This window comes from Dioscorea cayenensis, chromosome 12 (genome assembly GCF_009730915.1).
Source record: "Dioscorea cayenensis subsp. rotundata cultivar TDr96_F1 chromosome 12, TDr96_F1_v2_PseudoChromosome.rev07_lg8_w22 25.fasta, whole genome shotgun sequence".
In the NCBI taxonomy this organism is placed as follows: domain Eukaryota; kingdom Viridiplantae; phylum Streptophyta; class Magnoliopsida; order Dioscoreales; family Dioscoreaceae; genus Dioscorea; species Dioscorea cayenensis.
Window position 1 is genome coordinate 895,260 of NC_052482.1, and position 14,896 is coordinate 910,155.

General features: G+C 36.1%; 4 protein-coding genes across 7 annotated transcripts; 2 read left to right on the plus strand and 2 right to left on the minus strand.

Moving 5' to 3' along the window:
• Positions 1-5,009, plus strand: LOC120273426 (kinesin-like protein KIN-14F). Of its 2 annotated transcripts, XM_039280055.1 has the most exons (20): positions 1-93; positions 355-441; positions 598-764; positions 850-993; positions 1,129-1,368; positions 1,450-1,521; positions 1,604-1,672; positions 1,757-1,852; positions 1,962-2,099; positions 2,174-2,255; positions 2,325-2,420; positions 2,509-2,682; positions 2,778-2,884; positions 2,972-3,150; positions 3,225-3,386; positions 3,470-3,723; positions 3,812-3,975; positions 4,057-4,173; positions 4,251-4,720; positions 4,795-5,009. In XM_039280055.1, the coding sequence occupies exons 2-20, from the start codon at positions 366-368 to the stop codon at positions 4,943-4,945; spliced, it is 2,958 nt and encodes a 985-aa protein (XP_039135989.1). In that variant the 5' UTR covers positions 1-93; positions 355-365; the 3' UTR covers positions 4,946-5,009. The 2 variants fall into 2 exon arrangements, with proteins under 2 accessions (XP_039135989.1, XP_039135988.1); XM_039280054.1 differs by having other exon boundaries at positions 20-441.
• Positions 5,010-5,128: 119 nt separating this feature from the next.
• On the minus strand, positions 5,129-6,315 carry LOC120273428. Its single transcript, XM_039280056.1, has 3 exons — positions 6,042-6,315; positions 5,700-5,968; positions 5,129-5,613 (listed from the first exon to the last, which is right to left on the minus strand). Exons 1-3 carry the CDS (start codon positions 6,288-6,290, stop codon positions 5,277-5,279), a joined length of 855 nt encoding a protein of 284 aa, XP_039135990.1. The 5' UTR covers positions 6,291-6,315; the 3' UTR covers positions 5,129-5,276.
• A 116-nt stretch (positions 6,316-6,431) lies between these two features.
• Positions 6,432-8,939, minus strand: LOC120273429 (protein DEHYDRATION-INDUCED 19 homolog 2-like). 2 transcript variants are annotated; one of them, XM_039280058.1, is made up of 4 exons: positions 8,796-8,939; positions 8,568-8,695; positions 7,396-7,688; positions 6,432-6,861 (listed from the first exon to the last, which is right to left on the minus strand). In XM_039280058.1, exons 1-4 carry the CDS (start codon positions 8,866-8,868, stop codon positions 6,756-6,758), a joined length of 600 nt encoding a protein of 199 aa, XP_039135992.1. In that variant the 5' UTR covers positions 8,869-8,939; the 3' UTR covers positions 6,432-6,755. The 2 variants fall into 2 exon arrangements, with proteins under 2 accessions (XP_039135992.1, XP_039135991.1); XM_039280057.1 differs by having other exon boundaries at positions 8,568-8,707.
• A 1,962-nt stretch (positions 8,940-10,901) lies between these two features.
• On the plus strand, positions 10,902-14,680 carry LOC120273698 (two-component response regulator ARR2-like). Of its 2 annotated transcripts, XM_039280391.1 has the most exons (7): positions 10,902-10,916; positions 11,133-11,383; positions 11,979-12,131; positions 12,211-12,591; positions 12,698-12,774; positions 13,144-14,244; positions 14,352-14,680. In XM_039280391.1, the coding sequence occupies exons 2-7, from the start codon at positions 11,230-11,232 to the stop codon at positions 14,454-14,456; spliced, it is 1,971 nt and encodes a 656-aa protein (XP_039136325.1). In that variant the 5' UTR covers positions 10,902-10,916; positions 11,133-11,229; the 3' UTR covers positions 14,457-14,680. The 2 variants fall into 2 exon arrangements, with proteins under 2 accessions (XP_039136325.1, XP_039136324.1); XM_039280390.1 differs by lacking the exon at positions 10,902-10,916 and having other exon boundaries at positions 11,062-11,383.
• The last annotated feature ends 216 nt before the right edge of the window (positions 14,681-14,896 follow it).

Here is a 14,896-nt window from a genome sequence, read left to right on the forward strand (position 1 = left end):
AGTTGACAGGGGAGGGAAAGTGGAAGAGTGGAGAGAGGTTTGGAAGCAGGCTTGGCTTGAGGAAGTGGAAGCCATAATAAGGGAAGCGGAAAGGTCTCATCTTTGCTTCCATTTCTCCTTCTTTTTCTCTTTTCCTTTCTCTGTTCATCAAACTACTACACTCACAACATCACCTCAATCCCTCTCCCTCCACTTTCCCAAACTCTCTTCTTCTTCTCCACCTTCTTCTTCCTTCTTTTGTTGTGATTATGGCTGAAAAAGCTATCAACTTTGCTTGAATTTGTGGTCTTGTTCTGTTGATTTTGGTTCTTTTGGGAATGCCAATGGCTTCAGAGGGTGTTTTCTCAATTTCAGTTGTTTCTGTCATGGAGGAGGTGCTCAAGCAACATGGGACAAGGCTCAGTGACATTAACTTGGCTTCCAGGAAGGCTGAGGAGGCTGGTGATTTCCCTTCTCTTTTCTATTTTTTTTTTCTTTCTCTCATTCTATTTGTAGTTTGCATTATGGTTTTTTGGTATCAAAATGAGATCTTGATGAATGTGCTTTAATTATTGACATAGAGTTGTTTGGTTTGTGTGTTTGATAACATTGCTGTAGCTTCAAGAAGGTATGAGGCAGCAAGGTGGCTGAGGAAGACTGTGGGAGTAGTCGGTGCTAAAGATTTGCCCGAGGAGCCTTCGGAGGAAGAATTCCGGCTTGGATTGAGAAATGGTTTGATTCTTTGCAATGCACTCAATAAGATTCAACCTGGAAAAGTCCCAAAGGTTTGCTCCAAATAGACTTACATTTTCAGCTCCATGTTTGATGTGTTTATGTGGTATATATTATTGATATCATTGATTCACATAGGTTGTAGTAACTCCTGGAGATTCAGTTCATCTTCCTGATGGTGCCGCATTGTCTGCATATCAGTACTTTGAGAATGTAAGGAACTTCCTTGTTGCTGTCCAAGAGATGGGTTTCCCTTTGTTTGAAGCATCAGACTTAGAACAGGTTTCGGTCGAGACCTTTTTATTTCTGCAATGTTTTATTTGCATTATCAGCATAGTTTCTCTGTTGTGAATTTTGATTTACTTTGTTTTATTTACATTTTTATTGATCCATGATCACCTTTTGGAGGAAATGCAGGGAGGGAAAAGCACAAGAATTGTCAACTGTGTTTTGGCTCTTAAGTCATATGGCGAATGGAAACAAGTCGGCGGGAATGGTTCTTGGAAGTATGGTGGAAATTTGAAACCCGGCAGCTCTGGAAAATGCTCAATGAGGAGGAATTCAGAACCTTTTGTGAACTCCTTATCAAGAAATCAGTCAATGGATGAGAAATTCCAAGAACTCGAGCACAACATCCTTGGAGAATCCAATGAAATGGTCAGTAAGCCGAAACTTTTTAGGTGTTGCTAGTTGATTTAATTCATTCATTCTAAGAATTCTCTGAATCTTGCATTACAGACTACTTCAAATTCTCTTAACATGCTTGTGCACGAAGTTCTATCAGACAAGAAGCCTGATGAGATTCCATTAGTAAGTATTCAAGCTTCCCTTAACCGATGAACTTATGTCAACCAATGCGAAGTAAAGATGATAATTCTTTTTCCTTTTGCAGCTGGTGGAATCAGTATTATGTAAACTCATGGAAGAATTGCAGCATCATATTACAAACCGAAATGAAATGGTACAATTGAACTTAGTTTAGACCAATATAAACACTAAATAGTTTTCATTGTACAAGTTTTATCAATGACTATATGCTCCACAGGTACAAGTACCTTCAAAGGATCAAGCTGATGGAAACCGGTCTTTTCTTAAGCAAAAGGTTTCCTCTGAGCTTGTATCTGTTTCTAGTGAATCAAAGGTATTATCTTCTTTAAACATAAACATGAATTAGCATCGAATGTTATAAATTAGTGTGATTTAGTATTAGTTGCATTAGATAATTTTGGATTTTAATGCTTAAAATGGAGGCCGAAGAAAGTAACCTCATAAAGCCAAAGAAGGAGAGTGGCTTTCAAATGATCTCAAAAGTAGAAGAGGAAACAGCATCGAAAGACAGGCTTATAAAACAGTGTGCGATATTTGATGAACAAGAAAGGGTTATTCAGGTAGTTCAACTTCAAAAATATTTTGAAAGGAAACTTTGTTCCAATTTACTATATTCTTTTTGTTTCTTTGATAGGAATTGAAACGAGATCTCTACGATACTAAATCCGGTATGAAGTTCATCCAAATGAAGTACTTCGAGGAATGCAACTATCTCGGTATGTTAAATCAAGAAAGATATATACTAAATATGAATCATCTTGCTAATATCGCATTCTCTGTGACAGGAAAATATCTGCATAGTCTTGCTCATGCTGCTACTGGTTACCATAAAGTTCTCGAGGAAAACCGAAAGCTCTACAACCAAGTACAAGATCTTAAAGGTAATTGAGGACACTTATCTTTTAACTCTAATCACATTACACTAAATTACTTTTATAGTTTATACTAACTAGCTTCATTCTTTGTCAGGAAATATAAGAGTTTACTGTCGTGTAAGGCCGTTCTTACCAGGACAATTGTGCAGTAGCACTGTTTGTAGTATCGATGATGGTAATATTTCAATCATCACTCCTTCAAAATACAGTAAAGAAGCGCAAAGAACATTCAGCTTCAATAAAGTTTTTGGCCCGTCCGCTAGTCAAGGTTTGGAAAACTATAATTTATTTTGTTTTGTCCTGATATCTTTGCTATTGTTTGTATATCCTATGATTCGATCTCTACTCTTTATGATTGTGCAGCTGAAGTTTTCTCAGATACACAACCTCTAATTCGTTCTGTTCTTGATGGTTATAATGTTTGTATATTCGCATATGGACAAACAGGATCAGGGAAAACATTTACAATGGTGAAGAACTCTACATAAAAAAAATCAACTTACTGAATTTAGTTAGTTGGAGAATTATGATTTAATTTATTGTTGTTTGGCATGCAGAGTGGACCGAAGGATCTGAATGAGCAAAGTCAGGGTGTGAATTATAGAGCATTGAGTGATCTTTTTTTTCTTTCAGAGCAGAGAAGAGACATGTTTTGTTATGAAATTGCCGTGCAGATGATCGAGATTTATAATGAACAAGTGAGAGATTTGCTTGTTAGTGATGGTCTAAACAAAAGATATCCTTTTAACAGTATCATTTTCTATTATCTTTTGTCCTAATCAATGTTGAATTTCCTTTACACGTGAATACATTAGAAATACGAAATAATTCGCAGAACAGGCTCAATGTGCCAAGTGCTAACTTGGTTCCTGTTTCATCAACATCCGATGTTATTGAGCTGATGAACATCGGGCAAAAGAACCGTGCAGTGGGTGCTACTGCATTGAATGACCGTAGTAGCCGCTCTCATAGGTTTGATTCTTCACACTTATCTTAGTTTCACAATTGAATTCTTTGCACTCTTGAGTTAAGTTCTTATATAAATTGATCTGCAGTTGTCTGACAGTACATGTTCAAGGAAGGGACATGACATCTGGAGCTGTTCTTCGTGGATGCATGCATTTGGTTGATCTTGCAGGAAGTGAAAGAGTTGATAAATCAGAGGTTACAGGTGAAAGACTAAAAGAAGCACAGCATATAAACAAATCGTTGTCGGCTTTAGGTGATGTAATTGCTGCTCTTGCACAAAAAAGCTCTCATGTTCCATATAGAAATAGCAAGCTCACTCAATTACTGCAAGACTCTCTTGGTATGATCATTTCTTTTATATTTCAATGAATAACACTAAAAAAATGAATCAACTCTTCGATGTTAATCTCTTTTACTTCTAATATAAGGCGGGCAAGCGAAAACTTTGATGTTTGTGCACATAAGTCCTGAGATGGATGCCATTGGAGAAACAATTAGCACATTAAAATTTGCAGAGAGGGTATCAACAGTTGAACTTGGTGCTGCTAAAGCGAATAAAGAAAGCGGAGAAGTCAAGGAACTTAAGGAGCAGGTTGTTCTTCATCCATTATTGCCTTGTTTTTCCATTGCTAATTTTTATATTGTCGACGATCTTTATTGTTCTTTGTCTTAGATACAACACCTTAAGTCAGCATTAGCAAGGAAAGGCGGGGAAGAGCATGTTCAAGTAGTGAACTCTGCACATCAAATGAACCATAGACAACCAATGGAGGATGTCGGAAACATTGAGGTAGCAATTTAGTATAAACTCAAATCAAAGTGTGAGTTCTGATCTTAGTACTTATCTATATATTTGTTGCTCTTTAGGCAAGGAGCAAGTATTCATCATCAAAACAAAAGAAACCGAGCTATGATTTTCAAGAGCTGTTATCAACGAGTGATTCGCCGCCATGGCTAGACCAAAGTCCAAGATTAAACTTTCAGAAAGACGATGAGAGGGATATCAGTTCAGGGGAATGGGTTGATAAGGTCATGGTAAACAGAGAAGAACCTGATATCTTTTACCAGAGATTTTTACATGATACAACCGGCATTGGCGATCAACAACAATCTTTAAATGCTGCTAGAAGAAAAGGTAGCTATGACTTCGACATGCAAAGAAATCGGTTTGATTTTGCAATGACTGATGATTCAGATGAATTGGATATGGAGACAAGTGATTCATCTGAAGCAGACATGCTATGGCAATTCAACATCCCACAAGTTGGTGCTGCAAGTTGCGGTGTGTCAAAGATCAAGAAGCCTCATCCAAAGGCGGCAAAGAGCCCGGATATAAGGTAATAGTGTCTTTTGAATTATAAGACATAAACATCAATAAGATCATGAAATCATTTAAGCTTTTGTGATGTAGGACACCAATTCAATCACACATACCACCTCCGTCGCAGAAAAATTCAAGTGGTTCCGGTCATGCAGCAAACCGGGCAGTAAGGCACACTATTTCCGGCAGCAATGACAGTAAACGAGGCTCGTCCGGTGGAAAGATGGGAAATATGAAGTAGGGAAAGTGTTCATAGAGAGTGTGTGATTGCTTTGTTATCTTTTGTTTTGCTTATGACCGGCATGATTGGTTGGTGTGTGTTTCAATCACTTGAGTTGCTTGTGTTTTTGTATGAAGGTCATGTTGTATCTTTTCATTGGTTTTACTTGTTCATACCAACAAAGAAAGTGAATCACAGAGAGAAGAAGAAGAAGAATAAATTGTATTCTTTTGTGAAAAACATGGCTACACTGTTTTGGATGGATTCATGAAATGGTTGTAATGAAAACATATCTGTTACAAGATTGTTATTGTGAACTGAATGTTGTAAACAAGGTTGCAGTGTTCTTGAATTACACAGCAGAAGTTGAGGCCTTGTCATGCAGCTGGTTTTCAGCAGAGAATGGAAGTTGAGGAGCAGCGGGAATGCTGTGCGGATAGCCTTGGTGAGGCATGTATTCAGAGGGATCGATGTTTTCGTCCTGCTGATCCAGCTTTTGTGCTAATAGCGCAGTTAGATAAAGTCCAACTCCGAGGAAAATAGTAACCAACCCGAAGACTCCTGCTGCTGCAAACATCCCCGGCCGAACAGCAGGACAGCTTGATCTCGGCTGTGTCCAGTTTCTCAGGTGACTTGATTCAACAACAATTCCGACTAACAGAAGAACCTCCGCAATTGCAAAGCATATCCTATCAACGAGATTATATATGTTTGAACCTATAAAGCTGTTTACCGTCGAAAATTCACAAAGAATTTGTTTGAAGTTTTACATTACCATGTAGTGATGATTAAAATGCAGGCTTGTAACGTGAAAGCTTTGGATGAGTGCGACACTCGTGGATTCTGTGATGATGTCCAAGGGACAATAGCAGGCTGTTGGGTGCTGGTGACGACGACCAGCATGTTTGCGTGCTCTGTAAACATAGCAACTGCAAGGAGCAACAACGCAACAACAGCGCACAAGAGTGCAGTTTTCCCGCTCCCGCTGTAAATGCACATATCCGATTTTTCGTTGCTTGGTCTGTTTATGATCATCCATGATACCTGCAATGTTACATAAATCATGATGATGATTTTGAATTATAATTCATGAGGACAAGATTGTGATTTTGATTACCTCGGACCTGGCGGCCTCCGCGGTGAGGCAGAGAATGAAGCTGAAGAGGCCACATACAACGGAGAAAACTACGAGGGAGTGAGCTAACTTGCTGTTGATGTTACTGAACTTGTGACGCCGGAGGGAAAGATCATCATGAGTTATAGCCATATCGAAGAAAGCCGATGATGTAAATGGTGACGAGTGGGGCAAACTGACTTGAGAATTATAAGGTGTGATGAGAGCCTGGGTATCAGTTCTCCCTTGCATAACTTTGGTCAAGAGGAGAAGGGAGGAATCCGTGTATGTCTTTGCTTGTGCATGGATTTAGATGTGGCAATGTTGCTTGCTGTGAGAGATATTCCTGTGCTTTCTCATGTTCTAAAGAAGTGAATGTAAAGAAACAGTATATAAAGTTTATGGAAAATCTGCATAAATAACACTTGAGAATTATGCTGTTTTTAAGGTTTGCATAGGAACATCCTTAACAGATTTAAGGTGTAATGTGCTCTTGGACCTAGCAAATACAAAGATTATGAAAGATATCATAACACTATACACAGGATTTGGGAGCACTTATCGGTTTGTATACAAAACATTTTGAAGGACTACGTTGAGGGAAATGCCAGCCGGGTGCTCGTGAATCAGTTGAACAACAATTCTGCAATACGCTGCACTTGATCGGGGTTCCCTCAGGATGACGCGGGATTTAGAGGGACTTCGGACAGCCATCCCTCATAATTCATATATTGTAGACAACAGAAGCCCTTGGACAAATTCACTCCTTTGAGCTCTCTCCTCCTGATCCTTGTCAGGTAAAGATGGCTCAGCACTGAACATTCTGCATATAAAGCATTACTTAAATCAGATAACCTGATTACAATAGAGAGCAGAAAGATGTGATTTATTTAGTTATTTATTTATGTTAAAGAAACAAATAAGAAATTTTAAGTTGAACGATCAATAACATGAGAAATCATCACAAAGTGCAAAACACATCTAACAAACCAACCCGTCTCATAAGGGCAAGAAGTACCTACAGTTCAGCTATTCAAATCTAATACAATAAGGTTAGATAGACCAGAAGAACTAAATGAAGACCATTAAAATATCGGCTATATGACTCAAATTTAGTTAAACATTGTGACACAATGCACTGAACAAAACCATAGCATCATTTTATATTTTAAAGTTCATAACACTGCAAGTAGAAAATGTAATACCATGGTTCTTATAAGCCCTTATATTTTGTCAAAAATTGCATTTGAATTCTTATCCAGGCAAATGCCAATCTCCTGAATAGTTTGTCCTTGAAAAATGGCATTTTGTAGATAGGAAAAACTGAAACAACTAAGCGGAGAAAATCTTAGTGTACCTTTCCACCACTTTCTCATCTGAACACTCGTTAGTTAGGCTTTCTTCATCTAAAGAGTCAGGTTGTGAGTCTCTTGACGAATCAGCAGTAGGCAAAGTACAAATGAAGGATGACAACAATGGATCTGGCGATGTAGTGGTAGCTGCAATGGTACAAGAAGAACCATCAAAATGGTCTTGCAAGTACCCTTCTCCTACTTCCTTCAACAATGAAAGCATAGAATGGTACCCTGAAGAGCCTTTGTGCAATTTCCTCCGAAGTTGTAGGTAGGTTCTTATTATGGAATTCAAGACCTATCACCAAAGATTAATCATTACTAAAAGCAAGGAAAGTAACCACTTCACCGCTCTTGAATTACAAGTTCTCAAGTTCTCAAGTCAACCCCTATAAATGTGACAAGGCTTGCACATACAGATATATATATATATATATATATAAATACATTTGTACATAAATACACATACATATAAGGATATATATATTGTCTCAGATGGAAAACAATAAACAACAAAAAGCATAACTAAAAGAAATTGTCATTTGCCTCGTTATACAATAAACCATATCTGTACCACAAACCAAAAAAGCATAGTACATCCCAACCTTAATTATGAATTGTCATGCTTCAGCATCTACTTTCTACATAAGAAAATCATCACAAAATCGAACAAGCAGCGTTGATTACAAACTTGATACACAGTCCAAGGAAGTATTCTAAGTAATCTACAGTACCAGAACTTCATAAACTAAACTATAAGCAAGAGTGAAATAATAACTCAATCTTGACATTTAAAATCTTCACAATTACAAAGTTGTAAAACAGATAATTGGCACAAATTGCATGAACACAGATAACAAGTTTTTCTGTGTAAACGAGGAAAATACAAATCCACAGACATGAAACCTAAGCATCATAGAAATTTAACACAACCTGGCTGTGATCATAAGAGACAAACTGCACAAAGAGTCAATTTTTCTTTTTTTTTTAAAAAAAAAAGAACATAGTTTCCAGCTAAAGATGCAACCTTTACTGATTCAGTGAATAATTGAGCTAAATCCTAACTCCTACAAACAAAAAAGAATTAGTTTTTATCCATTAATTTCAACAGACATCTATGAAAAAACAAAAAATTGAACATATAGGAACAAAGAAATCATCGGATAGAATCAAATACCCCATTCTTAGCCTCGGCTGGGTGTTCATCAACGATGTGGCAGCAAAGCTCAAGAAAATCAAAATCCTCCTCACAAAAAGGGCAAGCATAAGACGTCTCCCAATCCCCACCATCGTTCTCTTCCAACTCTGAGTACATATCTAACAATCAAAGCACTCAATCACAACCCTAAATCACTCAAAAGAGACAAACACACACACAAATCCACAATCCCAGTTCAAGCCTCACCGTGGAGCGATTGATGCGCAGGATTGTGGCAATTCGACACGGATTTGCAGCACCTCCATGAATCGGATGCCATTGATCTCCAGCTCCCAAAAAATCCCCCCAATTGTGTAGAGTGATCCGAAACCCTAGAATTTATATACAAGACTTTTCTAATTATGAAAATTTTCTGGATCTATATATATATATATTTTTAATTAGAGCACGTGGGTCATACAAAGCTATGTCAACCGTCCAATGTGCTCCGAGATGCGATTGAAATTGATAAATGGTTGCCACCTACTTAGGCTGTGAGAGTGACACGTGTCCTACCATGATGTGTTTCTTTATTATTAGTGGAATTGGTGTTTGGTGTTATGTAGAGAAGAGCGGATGAGACGATGTGAGGAGAGAATCCGGCTTTTGCAATGGGATCAGAGTAGAGTCAGTAGACACGTGTGGTATACGTGGCACGTGGTGATCAAGTGATCATTGCTCTGGACTCGGAGAACACGTGTGGGGCCCAAGCCCGTTTACTTGGTTCTCAAGCAAATAATTAATTAAAAATAAAAAAATAAAAAACAAATGATAATGAATTCTAATTTCTAAATTTACTATTTTTAAAAATATTCAAAAATAATGTGGAAAGGCACGTGAGTGTAAGCGGGGATGGGAGGTCGAATCCCACCGCCATTCAACCCTCTACCAAAAAAATATTATAAAATACAGTATTATTTATTGGGTCTTTTTATTATGGAAGACATTATATTTTTACCCCATAATTATAAGGTTTTTTTTTCAGTATATCATATTAGGCGTACGTGGTAGGGCATCATTGCCCCATATGTTACTAGATTAGGACGCTCACATAGTAAATTTACACGAAGTTTTAAATTACTATAATTGGTGTACCCCTTAACAGTCTTTATTTTATGATAATTCCTACATGGCACTTATCTCTTTTGTTAAATAAAAAAAAACTTTTTATTAAAGAATTTTTAATTTAATTGTACTAGCTCCATTGCAAAAAATATGGTGCAAGACTTTCAAATGTTCTGAGTTCAAGTCTCATTGGACATATATGACAGTGACGAAAAAAATGTAGGTATTAGCTTGTAATCTAAAATTTCACATCATTTTGTGTGGGTGATGATCAATTCTCACTCCAGTATTTGCCTCAAAAAAAACTTTAATTTAAATTATAAGTTATTAATGATTTAAATTATTTAATAAAATTATTTTAAAATGAAATTCAATATGATAGCTTTCATAGCTCAGTTGGTTAGAGCATTTATGTATCTCATTTTTCTATTTTTCATAAATAAAAATTCAAACTCTCAATGAAAGCACATTCAAGGTTTTCATATTTATTTTATTTTATTCTTTTTGCATTTTTCTACTTTTTCATAAATAAAAATTCAAACTCCCGCTTTCTAGACATACAAAACATGAATATTCATGCACACAGTCTAATTAAACATCAATTAATACATGATTTACTATAATTATCAATATATCCATTCAATTAATGTTCTTCATATTTACATTTTTGTACCTATAATTTGAACATTTCATAAACACATACCCAATTTGATCTTTAGAAACATGCATTGCATCTGTGAGTTTTATTAATTTCCTTTTTTATCTTGAATAATTAGTATATTCACAAATAATAATTTTTTTTTAAAAAAAAACACACACCCCGTCAAAATTTATAAAGATATTTGGATTAGTCAAATCAAGATAACCCGGGTCTATTTTTAAATTCCTAATCATTTGCCGATTTTGAATAACTATAAAATCTTTTAATTTTTTTTTAAAATTTCAAATTTTAAATTTTCTTGAATTTTCTTATTAAGTCAAACAAAAAACAATCTAAATCTAAATTTAAAAATAACAAATAATTAGAAGCCCTCAACACCCAAACAACAAAAAGAAAAAAACCTACCAAAATGGAAGCATATCCAATTTTTTATTAATTATAAGATCTTATTTCCTTTTCCAAAACTTTCCAAAAATAAAAAAAAATAAAAAAAAGACCAAATATAAATATCCCTTCTCTTGCATTTCCAATAAACACCTCCATTTTTATATCCCTAAAAAATAAAAAGAAAGCTACTATTTTTTTCCCCTTCATTGCTCCAAGTAATTTTTTTTTTGAATTTATATTTTTTAATATATAAAAAAAATTTAATTTAATTTTTTAATATGGAACTATAATAAATAAATAAATAGAAAATTAAGGGTTTTGTTTTTTTTTTTTCCATTTTTGAAGAATTTGAGAAGAAAGCGAAGCTCTCTCACTCTCTTCTTCTTCTTCTTCTTCTTCTTCTTCATTCTCATGAGGTTTATGGTTCACAGATTAATCAAAGATGGAGTCTTTGATGTGAATTCGCGTCCTGGAACAATCCATTGGGTTCGCAGAGTCTTCTCCAAATGCTGCCGAGTTTCTTGATCCATGGAAATCAGTAGAAGAGTTAGTGCTGGTCCAAGTCTAGTAACAGTGAAGCTTCCGATGGATTTCCCTGCTGGGCTTAGGGTTCTTGTCGTTGATGATGATCCTTTGTGCCTTAGAACCATTGAGAGATTGCTTTGGAATTGTCATTATGATGGTATTGTTATTTTTCTCCCAAATTTTTGACCTTTTGATCTTTTTTTTCTTTTTTTTTTTTTGTTGAAAGTGATGGTTTTGAAATTTTGATGGTGTTTTTGATGTGGGGATTTTGATTTATTTGCTGTTAAATGTTGTGGTTGTTAAAACCTTGTTGAATCTAATGAGTTTTGATTGGTTTTCATTGGTTTTGGATTGAATGATTAGTTTCCTCTAGGGTTTTTCCTATGATAGAGTTTTGAATCATTTGATGAATTTTGATTTGTATTTCTTGTGGTGTTTTTGAAAATGGCTTTTGAGTTTCTTGATTTATTTAAAATCAATGTTGATGGGAGATACACTTGAACAATTCACACTCAAGAGAATGCTCAAGATTTGTTCTTGCGATGGTATTTTGATCATTTTCTTTTAGTTTTCATGTTGAACTTGGTGAATTTTGATTGTTTATCACTGGTTAGAGAGTTATTAGCAACTTTTAGATTGAAAACAATTGTTCAAACAATGAATTGTATCTATGTTTTTTGTTAGATAGAGTTTCTGAAATTATTGAGGATTCAAATATCTGCTGATGTTTTTGCATTTGTCTTTTCGATCAGTCACTACTTGTCCGAGGGCAGACACTGCACTCTCCATGGTAAGGGAGAGAAAGGGAGGCTTTGATCTTATACTGAGTGATGTCCATATGCCTGATATGGATGGTTTCAAGCTCCTCGAGCTCATTGGATTAGAGACTGATCTCCCTGTTATCAGTAAGCATGCATTGATGAGCTTTCTTATTGATTAACTATTCTATATTTTGTTAGTCATTAATGCTTTATTGATTGCCAGTGATATCGGCTGATGATGGGAAGGATGTAGTCATGAAAGGTGTCACTAATGGCGCTGTGGATTACATTGTAAAGCCGGTGAGAATTGAGGCTGTGAAGATTATGTGGCAGCATGTAGTGAGGAAGTATCAGATGAAAAAAAAGGTTTTGGAGCCTGTGGAATGTGCGGAGGAGAAGAAAGCCGATGAGAATGGTGATAATGCGTCCTTGGCAGAGGATGATGAGAGCTGGAAGAATGGCAATAGGAAAAAGGATGAAAATGATGGAGAAGATGAAGATGAGCAAGGGGAAGAGTCACCGCCACTGAAGAAGCCTCGGGTGGTTTGGTCTTCTGAACTCCACCAAGCGTTTGTTTCTGCAGTGACTCGACTTGGCATCGACAGTGAGTAGAACATTATTTTTTGATGTTATTTGTTTGCATTTGGAACAGGTTAATCAATTTATGAATGTGTTTTTTATTTTTGTTTTATTGTCATTATGTTTCACAGAGGCTGTTCCGAAGAAAATTCTTGAGATGATGGATGTTCCGGGCATTACAAGAGAAAATGTTGCTAGTCACTTGCAGGTTTGCACTTGATTCAGTCAAACATTTTGTTTAGAATGTTCTGTGACACAATAAATTGAATAGTATAAATTTTCAGTTGATTATAATTGATTTTGAATTATGAAAGTGAGCCAAAATTAACAAAATCTGAAACATAGTAGAGGTTGTGTTGCAGTTTTGTATGTACTCTTCACTATCTTTGTTTGTATGTCATGACATGTATTCGAATATTCAATGTATTGTTTGTCATCATGATGTTATCCAGTGTAATTGATTCAATAGCACTCCATCGTATAAGAAAACTAGAATGGATTTACTCACTTTCTTGTTTATGTAATTCTACTTCAGCAAAAAGTGATCATGTGTTTAAATGCAATTCATATGCAACAGAAATTTCGTTTGTTTGTGAAGAAAAATAACATACTCGGCGATCAAAAGCAATTGTCTGATGGCACAAGGGCAGGATACGCTCCAATCAATTCAGTCAGCTCCTTCGATCTTCAAGGTCCTCATATTCCTGGTCAACATATGCTGCAAAACCAAATGAATCTGCGATCTGGACCAAGACAACTCGCAGCAACGGGGTCAACCTTATCACTTCTTGATCGGATGAATCGCTTCAATTCCAATGCTCAAACTTCAAATACTTCAAGAATTGTACCATGGGAGCAATCATTCAACAATCGGCAAATGAACTCGATCTTGAGATCTCAAACTAACATGGAATCAAGGCAGTCACAGCAAGTGCTCCAATCAGACTCCAATCTCGGTCTACAAGCAACGCAAGGAACACCGAGCTTTCTGGATCCTTTTCCTACGAGTACAAACCTTGCATTTAATTTGACCACCAGCAGTGCTTGCCCAGTGAACTCCATTCAGCAAAGCCGACAATTCGATCAATTTCGACAGCAAAACAATTTCACTGCAGACGTGTCTACAAGGGGGCAATTAATGAATGGAATCTCAGGTGAACTTGATGATGTGCTTTTGTCAAACTTATGCCAGCAGATAACAACTCCAAATTCTCATGTTGGAGGCACATCAGCAGCTGAAACTTTGCTGCCTAGTTCATACGGTTCGGCTTCTCAAACTTTATATCCTTGTGTTGGGGACAACTACACAAATGCATTGGCAGGAAATTCTTTTCCTCTGGTAACCAGCACGGCCACACGGGACATCTTGCCATTAGGTATGTTCGGGGAAACTGTACCTCCAAGAAGCGACATTGAATTACTGGATCACATGATTGGTTCAAAACCGGAAGACAACTTTGCTCCAAACCATTGGAACAGTAACAGGAACACCGGCATTGAGAGCAATGTGGTTATGCCAAACGGAACAGAGACCACCGATTGCAATAAAATCACCGGTGCAGTTCAATGCAGTAACTCCATTACAGCTGAAAGTTCTGCAGCAGTAACCACGAACGATGTGCCAGAATCAAGTATTAATGTTTTCCCGAACGAGCTAAAGAATGTGGTTTCAGATCAGGTTTGTTTCCTTTTGCATTATGGATGAAAATTAACAACCAAACATGAATTTTCATACTTACTGATTTCTGAATACATAACATGCAACTTTTTTTTCTTGGGCTATAGTTTCTGCAGCAAGAAGGCATTGGAGTGATCGATACTGAGTTTAACTATGAAGCTTTTTCGATGGATGACATTTTGAATTACACACCGGGGCCTTTACCGATGTAGTATCTTTCCTGAATTTGATCCATTCTTTGTAGTGCTTTTTTGCTGATCAATAAGCAAAATTTTGGTTCATCTATTTCAAGCTAACAGCAGAGGTAGATTTGCATGGTGGTTTAGGGTTTATTTAGGGGTTATTTAGGGTTGGGCAATAACCATGGGACATTAAGCTTATTGTTGCTTAATTTCTCTCTATTTTTTTTCATAAATTAACTTCTTTATGTACATGTTCAAACTGAATTTTTTCAATTCAGTGAAGTCTTTTATTTTTATTATTATCATTATTGTTGTTGTTGTTGTTGTTTAATTTTAAACTTTGATTGAGAAGATTGATTGTTCAATCATTGTGATCACTTGAATTCAAAATCCATATTTTGATTAAAGTATTATTGGGGATTGTCTTGAAAGAGAAAAGGAGATTAGTATTTTTTTTATTTTATTTTTTT